Here is a 12,376-nt window from a genome sequence, read left to right as displayed (position 1 = left end):
ATATGTGCGCATGCATGTTTGTGCAGATGCAATTCTTTCCTCTAGGGAATTCTGGGGAGGTAGAAAAGAGCTTTCAATGCCTCTTTTCTTGCATGCTGAGACCTGTCTGATAAAGGGGGGGAAAGCAAAAGCAGCTGTGAATCCCAAATACTTAAACCTTTGAAAATTGCCCCATACATTCTTGTATTCAGAACATCATGGCTACTGCCATTCAAAAACTAGGTTTGTTACTTCCCATAGTGCTGCTCTAATAACTACTAGGTAGTCACCTATGAATTCAGAAAAGAGCTGATGAATTTTCTTCTTTACATGAGCAAGTCCAACTTCTGAGATGACATGCCTTAAGTAGCAGGCTGTAGCCAAAGCTGCAAAGAATAACCCTCTACTTCTCTTGTGCAAGCCAAGGCCAGAGATGAAAGAGGCCAGAGATGAAAGAAACCAGAAAGCCAGGGTTTTGTTAGCCAGTTAGTTACAGAACCAAGCAAAGCTCGAAACTCTGAAGCTGGATTTAAGCTAGTTTGCTATAAAGAGTTCAGCTCCCTTCTCATTGCTCTGTTGTGTACACAGAACAATTGGCAAAAGATTACATGTTCCTCTGAGGCTGCAGAATAGTTCAGTCATTAGTAGATCTGTGTTTTCTAAGCAAAGCAGGAGAAGGCTAACAGAAAAACAAATTAATTCTATCTTCATTTTGATAGTACTTAAGATGCCCAAGTCTTTCATTTTGAGGCTTTTTTTGCCTAGTTTCAGTTATAGCATGTCCCTCTCCACCTAGTCTTCTCTTTCTCCTCCTTCTCCATCCCTTTCAAATAAATAAAAATGTAGAAGTGTATTGACTTTTCATTTGTTGGCAGTAGTCACCAGAGATACTCACCTGTTTATCGCAATGGAGTTCTATACAAACTCAGTGAAGTTAGGATAAGTTTGTACTTAGTTCAGAAGAATTTTTCTCTGATCCTCCTGCTAGAAGAAAATTTTAACAGATATTATAAATGCTACACAATCAATAGAGAGAGAGCAAGATTATTAACATTCCAGTAGCTGAGGGGTCATAAAACTAATACTTTGGTTTTAATTCATGCATTTTTAATGTAGCATTGTTTTCTTCACTGAAAGTTGATATATTTAGCAAAAGTGACCTCCAGCTCAAAAACAAATGCCAGAACTATAGGTATAGAAGCAGCAACCACTGTTCTTATCCCACAGAAATATTTATTCAGTTGGTCAGTAAATTATAGGAATTTTTAATGCTGAGAACTTGTACTTAGTACAACAACATCATAATATTGACAACAACCACTTTGCCTTTTGTCAACATACAATGTGAAACATGGATTAACTTGCTCACAACAAATTACAGTGTGGTATATGAAAAGAGCTCAATGACATCAGTAACTTAGGAACTGGTTACAGTTAGCTTCACTTACAGTATTTTTAAAAATGGTTTTCAATAGTAAAGTCATTGCAGCCAAAGATAAAAAAAATCCACGTACAATAATAGCAAGGAAATGCATTTCTGGAGCAACAGTGAGCTACCAGGAAACACTTCATACAGTGATCTTCAAGGCACAAAGCAAAAAAACTGGGTATGGGTTTTTTTGCAGGTTGATGGAATCAGGGAAGGTAAATTTTTTTTGAATATAAAATAAATACATTTTAAAAAGACGCGTACAAAAGTCAGTAAGTCAGTTAAATAGCAAGGCTTTCACAGAATGCCACACTGACAGAACATTTGTGAATCCATTTCAGTCATGAAATCACGTTCACAGCTTGAATGACACAATCACTGAGGCAAGGGAACCATCACTTCAACATAATTAATGGGGAAGAAGCCAGACTCTCCATTTAACATCCCCTCATACCAATTCTCATCAATCTGATTGGTCAAGGTGATGATGTCCCCTTCCTTAAACCCAAGCTCGCCTTCATTCTCTGGCTCAAAGTCATAGAGAGCTTGGCAGCACGGCTGATCCATGTGCATTGAAGAACCTGCCCCAGTAACAGAAAAGACCCACATTAATAGAGTCACACAGCATCCCACCAGCCGCTAAGCGTAAAACAATGGGTCAAAACATGTAGCCCTGCTATCAGGAATTTCTTCCTCACCCTTCGCAACATTTCTTCCATTGCTTTCACCTGTTAACTTATGGAACTTCTACATATAAAAATAATACTAGTGGTAATTAGTTTAAAGCAGAATTTGGTTTCTCCCTTTAGTTCAGATGCTACTCCATTTTCATTCCTAGTTGCCTTCCCTTTCAAAAGGATGTTTATCTCAGAGATAGCTTGAGTAATCACAGTTGTCTAAGTCAGCGTGGTCTCTTTGGAGTGGTGGCTAGAGGAATTGGAATGGTAGGACTTGAGGAAATAGCCAAGAGAAGAAGTGACAAGTAACCACTTAAACAAACTGTGTGAATGCCTACCCATGGGCAGGGGCTCAGAGCCAGCCCTCCAACCACGCACTGACAGCCTGGAGGTAGCCACCTGGATTGGCGTGCTATGTGTGTTTGCAGGAGCAAGGCTTCTAGCTGCACACTTCCAGGTGCTCCTTCCATCCTCACCTCACTTGAGCAGCAACAGCCAGTTCTGGGTTACTGCTCCCCAAGTTCAAGCCCTTTCTTGTACACATCCTCCATCTGAACTAAAGTAAAGGTTGTGCTAGGAACAATAGTACCTGTCAAACTATTTTACAGATTTTTTCCAATACAGTATCTGGCTGTTATTGTGACTTACAGGCTGTTCTTCTGACTTAGGCTGCTTGCCCTGCTATAAAGATCTTCATTCCAAATTAGTCTTTTCAAATATTAATGGTACCATATGCTAATATCGTAGTAAGTACATACAGGAAAACAAGTAAAAATAAATATAAAGTACAAAACAGAATCACCATTAGCAAAAGAAGTTAACCTTGTAAATGCACTCACCTTTTTTAAAGACATTTTCATGAAGGGGTGTTAATTGGCTTGGATTTGTGGTATGGACATATAATATATTCATTCATTCATATTTATGAATAATAATAACTTATTCTAATAAAATGTAACATAATGTTCAAATTGTAAAGTTTAGCTCTGTGGTTGAGGACTAGCCAGAGGTTCAGTAATGTGTAGGAAACTATTGAAAAGTAACTGTTCAGGCATTTTCTAGTAACAGGAATCAGGAGAAGTCTCTTAAGGTAACCAGCTGACAACTATGCTGGTGATCAGTAAATGAGAAGAGGTGAAAGCATCTTTTTAATTGACAATAATAATATTGGTGGTAATACTCGGTGTTAAAACTGGGAAGTAGGAATTGCTTTTCTATTTTGTGGGTACATTTTATCCTTTAGAACAATAGAAGAGAGCTTTTATTTATAGCAATGAAAGAGAGCTGCCAACACAGAGATCCCCTCAGCAAACCTCCCCAGAACATTGCTGTAACAACGCTGGACTAGTCCACTGTGTCTGCTGCCCAGTGACGAAGTTTTACAAGAACAAACTAAATTATGGCAAGTCTAGTACAATCACACAGGTGAAAGCATGCTTCTGGACATATTTTTGCTGAAACAGTCCAAGCAGAAAAAAGAAGATGAGCCACAATTTCCCTAAGAAAAATGATCTGATTGTATTCAAAACCAGCTGAGTTACTTTCAGTCTTTGCCGAGGTAGAACTGGTACCAGCTTACCGGAACTGTCAACAGCAGAAGGCAGCGCTCTGAGTAACTGACAAAGTTCCTTGCTTTCACCAGCTGCCCCAGTGGGGCTAATGTATTATTGCAAGCCAGTTCATTTCTGACAGTGAGGTACCTGATATGAGATAGATCATGTTTGGTTCACTTTAAGCTGCAAAGAACCGCAAAGAAGTGTCTGGCAGCCTGGAAAGATTTTTAAATAATGGTCACAGCCAGAACAACCGGTTTCACTCCAGGCTGTAGGATCAGTCAAAGTCTTCATCAGAGTCAGGAAGCTGCTGCTACTGTATAATCCAATGAGTCAAAGCTTCCCTGACAAAGGTAACAGGGGCAGCACTACCTGACAGTCTGCAACACGTGCTGTTTAACATCACAGAATTGGCGACATGATTCCAGCCTTTTCCTGGCTATTCAATACTTGTACATCCTTTCCTGTTGCAGAGATTTAAGCTAAAGAAACAGCACTCTTTTTTTTTCCCCAAACAGGGATTATGTTAATTTGCAATACCATGCATGTCTCCTTAATTTTTCCAGCTGCGGAACTAAAATGCCACACTTCATTGTCACATTCAAAAGATGACGTCATTAATCTCCAGACTACTCAAACCTGGTGTGGGAATTGCACCTAAGAGGTTAAAAACAAAGGTGTCCGCTTATCTCTTACACAAACATTGTGGATGGAGATCCACAAGGCTGGTATGAGAAGCAGCTGAAGGAGGGAGTCTTAGGGCAGCAAGACAGCTCTGTTTTGGCTAGAGAATGTGGAATAAACAGATAGACGGTTTCCACACAGAATTTTGAAGGCCACGGTGCCTGCAGTGAGACCTTTTGCTTCATTATCTGCAAAATGAATATTCAAGTTGACACCCTAAATATGCTAATGAGCTAAAAGGCATACATGCTAAACATATATGACTATAGTACTCGACTTTCCACCCAAATCATGTTAAATGTCATCCCTGGGAGGGAACAGCTAAGGTTGGGGTATAAAGGACATTGAGGAAGTTACCCCCGGGGGGGAGAGAAGAAATTGAAGACCCCAAAGGGGCAGTCAATGGGCTGTGCTCCTTCTCCTCCACCCAAGACAGGGACACCTTCTTGGTAAGCAATTGCAATTTCACATTTTCAGTGAAAATACCCAGGACAGTATTTTGCTAGCATTATAATAATAATCATAGTCATATATTGGCGCTATTGCAGTGAGTGCATTTATCAACGGCAATTCCAAACTCTTTGTATCTGTCGCTTTAATAAACTTTCTATTAGTTTCAACTTTGGAAAATTGAGTCAGTGCAAGTCCTTTGGGGGCTCTGACAGACAAACGTTGACTCGCGCAGCACAAATAGAAAAAAAAAAATTCACAAAAAGAGGCTTAGCAAGAAGCTGTCCATGATTTCTGGAGTATTATAGAATGAAATCAGAATGCTGCTCAATGCTGGTTTGATTGGTTGTTTGTTTTCCCCAAAAGGGAGTTACTGCCTGTACCTGCATCTACTCTGTCTTCTATACCACGTTGGATACATATGGTAGCAAAATGATACTTTAATAATCACAAACTGGAAGCTTGCTAAGATAATTAATCCAATTCTCCCTCACAGCTGAAGTGAGTAAACATTTAGACGCTTATGTCAAATTCCAACACATGGCAACCAGACCCATTTATTTCATATCACTGTCAGCCCTGACGAACAAACAGAATGAAAGGCATGACATAACACAGCATTTAAAGACAGTTCTAAACTAAGCCAGATGATGCTCATAGCCTCAGCTGATTAACAAGGATAACAATGAATTAGAACAAAAACACGGATTTGTTATCTGTGCTTAATCAAAGCAGTTAAATAATTCACAACATTAAAATGAGGTTTCTGCAAATCTAGCCCTGCAAATGTGTGCAAGTCATTAGTAGTAAATAATCCCCATGTGTCAGGGACCATACAAAGGAAAATACTATTTCTGCTCCGAGCAGCTGATACTTGACTTGAAAAGCTGTGGTGAAACACAGGAAAAGCCATTTCAACACTCAGAACTGGACTGTGGTAGTTGTGCTGAATGTATCACAGCTTACTCTGAATGTCCTGTTGATTTCTATGGGTTTGCTGAATACTAAGATACTACTTACCTTGAATGATAGTGTCAGAGAAATTAAAGGTCTACATTTTGATAGGGTCAATGTGTAAACAGGGCAAATTAAGCACAAACAAGTGCTTGTTTGTGTTGGATGAAGAGATCAGTTTTCTAAATGAACAAAGAAGGTGATCATGATGCTATCCCCCCAATCACATGGAGACCTTAAAATATTTAGCACTTTTGCTTAGAGATGCATGGTTCACATTTCTAAAACACAGACCATAAATCTGATCTGTTTCGTGATTCTGATCTTAAACAGGAACAGAAAGGTTTCCCCATTTACAAGCAGGGCATATCGACCCTACTGCAGTTCCACAGAAATCCATACGGATAACTTTTGAGTATGGAACAGGAAGAGAAAGAAAACAATGAACAATGACTTCACTGATGATTGTACCTGCTGGGGAGAGCAGCACAGCATCCATAGCGTCTTCAGGAGAAAAAACATGATAGATGGTCTTTCTGATATTAGTAGCAACACTGAGAATAGCAACAATTATTAAATATATCCCATTTCTCCTTTTCATCTCTTTCATGGTTGTTTTATTTCTTTTCCATTCTGACAGCACTGAGTCAAGCAGTAAGTGAAAATCCATCACTTAGTGATATGCAAGCAGTTGATAAAATAGTCCGTGAATGGAATCAATGAATGGAAGTGGCTCACCCCTTCCTTATCTTAGTGTTCAGTAGTCATTTATTTCTCAAGTTCATTCACTGAATTTTAGCTCATTAAAACTGGTGCTTTTTTGCCTTTTTTTTTTTTTTTTTTTTTTAAGTGGGCTGTCATCTAGTCCATCTTTCTCCCAAAGGCAGGACCGATTACCCTTGAAGGACATCTTGGATAAATTGCTTCATGGCAACAATAAACCACTGTAACACGTGTGCTGTTTCATCTCTGATCTGACACACTACTTTAAATACAAATGCTGAATCTGAATCTCCTTTCTCCACTGCACATGCAAAGCAGAAAAAATAAAGCCTATATAACTTGACAAGTAATTGATAGGGGCCTAGAAATTTTATGCTGAATTTTTAATAAAGGTCGCTATGTTTTTGCTACTTTCATCCAGATGTGCTGTGAAAATAACCAGAAAGTTATTGATTGCTGCAAACATCCCCAGTGCTTTGAATGAAACGTGTCCTTGCATCACGTCTTAGGAACTGGTGCTCTGAACTGAGGGGAGTGTGCAAAGAGCAGGCTGTCTCCCTCAATCCCACATTTGACAGCAACACAAAACTGCTCTTAGCATTCGGGCAGCACGGGAGCTTCACTAACACACCCTCAAGTAGTTCGAAGCACAAAAGAAACAAATCAAGGAATAAAATCTTGCTGGGTGGATTTCTGCTGCCAAACTGCTGCAAATCCCCTTCAGTACGGATTGTAGAATAGCTTCATCTTGTAGCAGAGTGCAAGAAAATGAGAGAGACATTGGAAGGAGCATGAAGTTACAGCTCCAAGCTTTATTCTTTCACCTTTAGTTCTCTCATTTCTCTCCGAACAACCTTTAAAAAGGAACAAGACTGGAGGGAAGAAGAAATTGGAGAGTGAGGAAAAAAAATAAAAAATCTTCAGAAAAAGATCCTATATACCAAGGAGAGAAGGGAACCTTTGGCTCACTGCTTCCCCTCTACTTTCCTTACAAATAATGTTTATGGAAAATTTGGCTTTTTCATTCTCTTTTCTTTAGGTATTGTTGTCTTTTGTGTAGTGGTTTGTTCAGGTTTTTTAATTGGTCTTCTCTCATCACCACTGTAGCCATTAAGGAGATACGAGTAAAATTATTTTGCCCTAAGATGAGGAAAAGCTATTTCAATGAGTAGTGTAACCTTACGAATTATTATCATTCACACAACTTTCAAGGGCTTTCAAAGTTGGATTTTTTTTCTGTGGAATCAGGGCCTAATCAAAGGAAGGATCCTACTCCCACACCAACAGGTACCTATGTTCTTCAGTTCATAAATGCCCACACTTTGGTGCATACTTCAGGGGACAGTAAAACACGTTAACATAATCAGCAAGGGTGGGAGTCATGTCTGAATTTTACATGGCTAATAGTTAAGATCCTGTACTGATCATTTATGGTCTCAGACTGTGGACAGAAATTAGCATCTGGAGATATTCCAGACAGTGATCTAACACACCCACCTTAGGCATCTGTCTTTGCAAGAAATGAACTGTTTTCTGCAAATGCCGCTCCTCACTCTCCTCCCACCCTCAGTGGCAATACAGAGAACCTACAAGGCCAAGCAGAATGCCACACCTAAATTTCAGATGGGTGAGAGACTGTTGAGAGGAACTCTGCTTCACAATTCCATTCCCAAATCTGGGAAGCAAACTAGGGTCAGATGCATGGATACTGATGCTTCATGGATCCATTGTTCTCATGGTACAAGGAATACCTCAAGCAACAATCTGGCAAAACATCTATCAACACATTAATTCTGTGGCCATAGACTTACCTGATGATTTTATGGAAGAACTATAGGCAATCCCATTGTGCTGCTGATTATCACCAATTTCCAGAGTTGTAGTTACTACAGGCTTTGGCTTAAATTCACGTTTAGGCCGACTAGATGCTACATTTATTCTGGAACACAAAAGAAGCGGGGCAAGAGATTTACTTGAAGGAAGAAATACTTATGGAGCTTCCACCAGGTTCAGTGCTTTGATGTTTGAGAGGTGGGAAAAAAACCCTTCCGCTGGTTTTGGTTTTAGGCTTTTTTTGGGGTGGGAGGGCAGGAGGGAGGGTAGGTTTTTTTTCACTAAAAACTGCTCAATTCTCATGTAGTATTGGAGTGTCAGCAAGTCCCTGTTTTATTTAATACTTTGGTCCTGCTGACAGAAGCATAAAGCTTAACAGCCTGAGTTTGAGAAGTGCTGAGCATCCACAGCTGCCACTGAGTTCAGCAGAAGTTCTAGGAACGAGCTCCCTGGAAAGCTCAACTGCAAATGACATATGCAGAAACCCAGCCAGGACAGAGGCCCAGGGACTGCATCTCACACGTTGCCTTTTTATTGGAGAAAATGGGAAACAACCATTTGGTCAGCACAACTGCCTCAATACCTCTTCCTGTACGTGCTCGTGGCCCAGCTGAGACCTTCTTGTCTCACTGGCCCCTCCAGCTGCTATGGTGCAGGGTGGCTACAGACCCAGCTACCACCCTCATGCTAATACAGCCACCACGTCCACCCTGACCTAAGGAAAGCCCCAAACAGTTACCTCGGCTCTGCGACTGCAATGTTAGCCTACACTATCGTGACACTCAAGTCATTTAGGTCTCCTGTTCTCCGCCAGTTCTCCGAGTGACATATAAAAAATAAATGACAGCAGCATTTTTTTCTTCTATTAGGATGACACAAAGTATCCCAGCCTTTCATAAGTGCATTACACCACAGCTGTGTTCCTAGACAGCTGGCTATTTCCTTATTCTGCTGCAGAATTTTGTTATATCTCCTGAATCTCAATGAAAATAGGCCAACTTCTCAGCAAAGCCTCCACTGCACAACTCAAAGCATGCAAGTTTAAATAAACCTACAAACAAACGGAGGCCGTCCTGATTAACCTCCGCAGAGGTGAGTGAGAGATTCTGCACACACTCAAAGCTTTCTGGGCAGATCCAGCATTACATTAAAGGCTCACACCACAGCAAGTAGTTGCCAGGTGGCAACGGTTTAAAGCAATGAAGTCCAGTAAGGCACAGAGCACAGCAAACATGCATCTGTGAGATGGTGCTACAAGATCTGTTGCTTCAGTGACTTTTCACATTCATGAACCTCAGCTGCAAAAAAAGTTCAAAATTTTCTGATGGGTTCAGTCTTACCGGTTTTGCAGCTTGCTCTGCAGATCCTCCAAAATTTCTGTGGATTGTTTATGGTAATCTAGTGCTGCTTCTACAAACACAGCCAACTGGCTAACTTGTTCTACCTGAAATATAGAGACGGAAAACAGTTGTAAGGAGCCTGCAGTACATTCAGCTGAAGGATAAACAAACAGATCATTAAAAACAGACATGGTATCTCAAAAGACCATGATACCTTGTGGAGGCTATTGAGAAAGAGCGTATGTGATTCTATCAAAGAAATTGCCAGTTGGAAACTGAACAAAAGTGAGGTGTAACTTCTAGTTCACTAACTAAGGGCTGGGTCCTTAAGTCATTTCCTTTCACAATGTGCAAATCCCTTCTGCTTTCAACTTCCAAGCCAGCTGTCTATCAACACCCAAGCCTCAAATAGTTAAAAGGACATGGCCCCTTACCAGGTGAAAGAGGGGCTTTTCTGATCAGCAATGTTGGAAGAAATTACACTGTGACAGCTCTTACAACTCAGACCCATTAGTGTTTATTAGCAATGTTTACAAACTACAGTTCCAAAATGATCTGGACTTACCTCACTAGATGGCAGCATTTATAAACCAATAAATGAAACATGATTTATCTGCTTGGATTTAAAAAGTATCAGCCTATCATTCAAAAATGTGAATGCTGAGGAAAGGAAGAATGTGAAGGAGAAAGAAAAATCAAAATATTTTAATTCATGAGGTAACAGAGAATCTTATTCCCCTAACACAAACTGAAAAGTTCAAGCTGTACTGGGGATGGAGCAGTAACAGATAATTATTTGTCCTCTTCGTTTAAGACAATGTTAAGAAGACAGACCCCAAGAAGTCTGACATGTTTCCATTCCATCACGATGTCTTCAGACATTGGATCACAAGAAGGTATCTGAGTAAACTTTCTGCAAATGTTTTACGGACCCATGGCAATTCTGTGCTATACTTTGTCTGCTTTTACTCGGTTAAAAAGATTATTAGAAATTCTGCCTGGACTCCAAGAGAGCCAAACATTGTCACATAGCATACAGAAATGAAATGCACAGAACCAAACCAACAGCTGATATAATTCCATCACGGTCAGAAGAGAGTAATGCAAACCAGCTGAGGACAACTCACAAAGTGCCTGGGGTTTGGATGGGGTGGTCAGAGAAAATGGATAGATGAGGACTGTCCAAACAAGACAACTAAGAGCCAGGAGGGATATGGAATTGTGGATTAGGAAAAGAGAGAGAGAGAGACTGGGAAAGAGCCAGAGAAACTTGATGGACTAAAAGCCACTTAGCAAGAGGAGCCTGGGACTGGCTGAGTGGGAAAGGCAGGAAGATGGATCTGATAAGAAATGCATGCAACAGTGTCTACGTGGGAGGTCTGGAACTAGCTGTGCAAAACCTGAGAAAGAGATGTGGATGAGGACCGAGTCTGGGAAAGGTAGCTGGCAAGATGGCTGGGAACCAGAGCTCATGGAACAGAGATTGCAGGGCAAGAAGACCAAGAAAGGGAGACACTTGGGGAATTGGAAAGGATGGGAAGGAAGCGATTGCAGTTAAGATCTCTGCAAACCCAGTGAGCCAGTCTGGGGTTAGACAACAAGGCTGTAATGACACGTTTGAGGAGGACAAACAGACTAGATCAGCATGGAAAATGGAAAGGAAGGAGCAGAGTGTTTGCTTTAAACAGAAACAATAGAAAGCAGGTATGGAAAAAACCTCACAGGGACATCAAGTTCAGCCCCTCCCAAAGACATGACTAATTATACTAGAAAGTATAACTCATCAGTTCTCTAGCAGCCCAGCTAAGCCATTTTAATCCATGCATTGTTTTAGCCTCAGTTTGGTGCTTTGACCGATGATAAAGACTATCTGAAACATTTCTCAGGTGCTTATGCAAGGCAGAATTATAAAACACATACACTGCAACCAGGCAATTGGTAGAGCCTACAGTGGAACAGTGTGCTGAAGTTGTTGATAGAGGAGGTTACATTTTTTGCTGTCCTCATATAATTTGCACTGGTAAAACAGCAAGAGGCTTACTGACTTACACACAGCTGTAACAAATGTGTCCCACTCACAAACAGCTTAGGAGCTAGTTTATAACTGGCTATTACACAGGTGTGCACAGAGGGCTAAGTTGCTTGCAGTTAAATATTCCCACTTAACAGCTCCTCTTGTTGTAGTTTGCTCACAGAAGACAGCACATTTCTTACTTTCTAAGTGTGTTTTCTGTGATGCTGCATCTACAGGAGAAGAAAAAGCTTTGGAGTAGGCCCAAACAGGTCCAGTTCTCTTTTCCTACAGTTCCATGATTACGTGGGAGAAAGCACATCCTGCTATTCCTCTGTGTGGACAGAGGAGAGGATTATCCTGAATGACTGCAGCTGCTCCTTATTTAAACAGCACTTCACTATGGTCTTGGACTCTGAGCCAAAGTCCAGGTACCTGAGCCCAAGCCACAAACTCTATAGAGTAATTTTCAGAGCCAAATAGTAATAATAATGATTTTCAGAGGTAAAATAATTTAGAGAGTTCAAATCAGCAGCAAAGTTTGGACTGTAAGTGAGCTACAATTCACAAAGCACCAGGTAGGTACCCCTGCTCACAGTTTCAGCAGCAGGTCTGTGACTATGTTAATCTCCTAACCTTCTCCCTGCAGTCTACTCTCAGATAGTTCATTGCTCATAGATTATAAAACTACTTAAGACCTCCGTGACAATCTTGTCTGAGCCACTGCACCTCAGAAATTCTTG

The 12,376-nt window shown here is 40.6% G+C and overlaps 1 protein-coding gene across 2 annotated transcripts in view; it reads right to left on the bottom strand.

Moving 5' to 3' along the window:
* Positions 1-1,190: 1,190 nt before the first annotated feature.
* Positions 1,191-12,376, bottom strand: part of SH3GL3 (SH3 domain containing GRB2 like 3, endophilin A3) — a 54,635-nt gene continuing 43,449 nt past the window's right edge. For both annotated transcript variants that reach the window (XM_075764550.1, XM_075764551.1), the window contains 3 exons: positions 9,623-9,726; positions 8,261-8,388; positions 1,191-1,989 (listed from right to left, as the gene is read on the bottom strand). In XM_075764550.1, coding sequence (XP_075620665.1) covers positions 1,784-1,989; positions 8,261-8,388; positions 9,623-9,726 — 438 coding nt within the window. In that variant the 3' untranslated portion in view covers positions 1,191-1,783. The remainder of the gene's footprint in view (positions 1,990-8,260; positions 8,389-9,622; positions 9,727-12,376) is intronic.

This window comes from Balearica regulorum, chromosome 12, assembly GCF_011004875.1.
Source record: "Balearica regulorum gibbericeps isolate bBalReg1 chromosome 12, bBalReg1.pri, whole genome shotgun sequence".
NCBI classification, from domain to species: Eukaryota; Metazoa; Chordata; class Aves; order Gruiformes; family Gruidae; genus Balearica; species Balearica regulorum.
The sequence above is the reverse complement of the archived record's forward strand: the minus strand, read 5'-3'. Positions and strand labels throughout refer to the sequence as shown.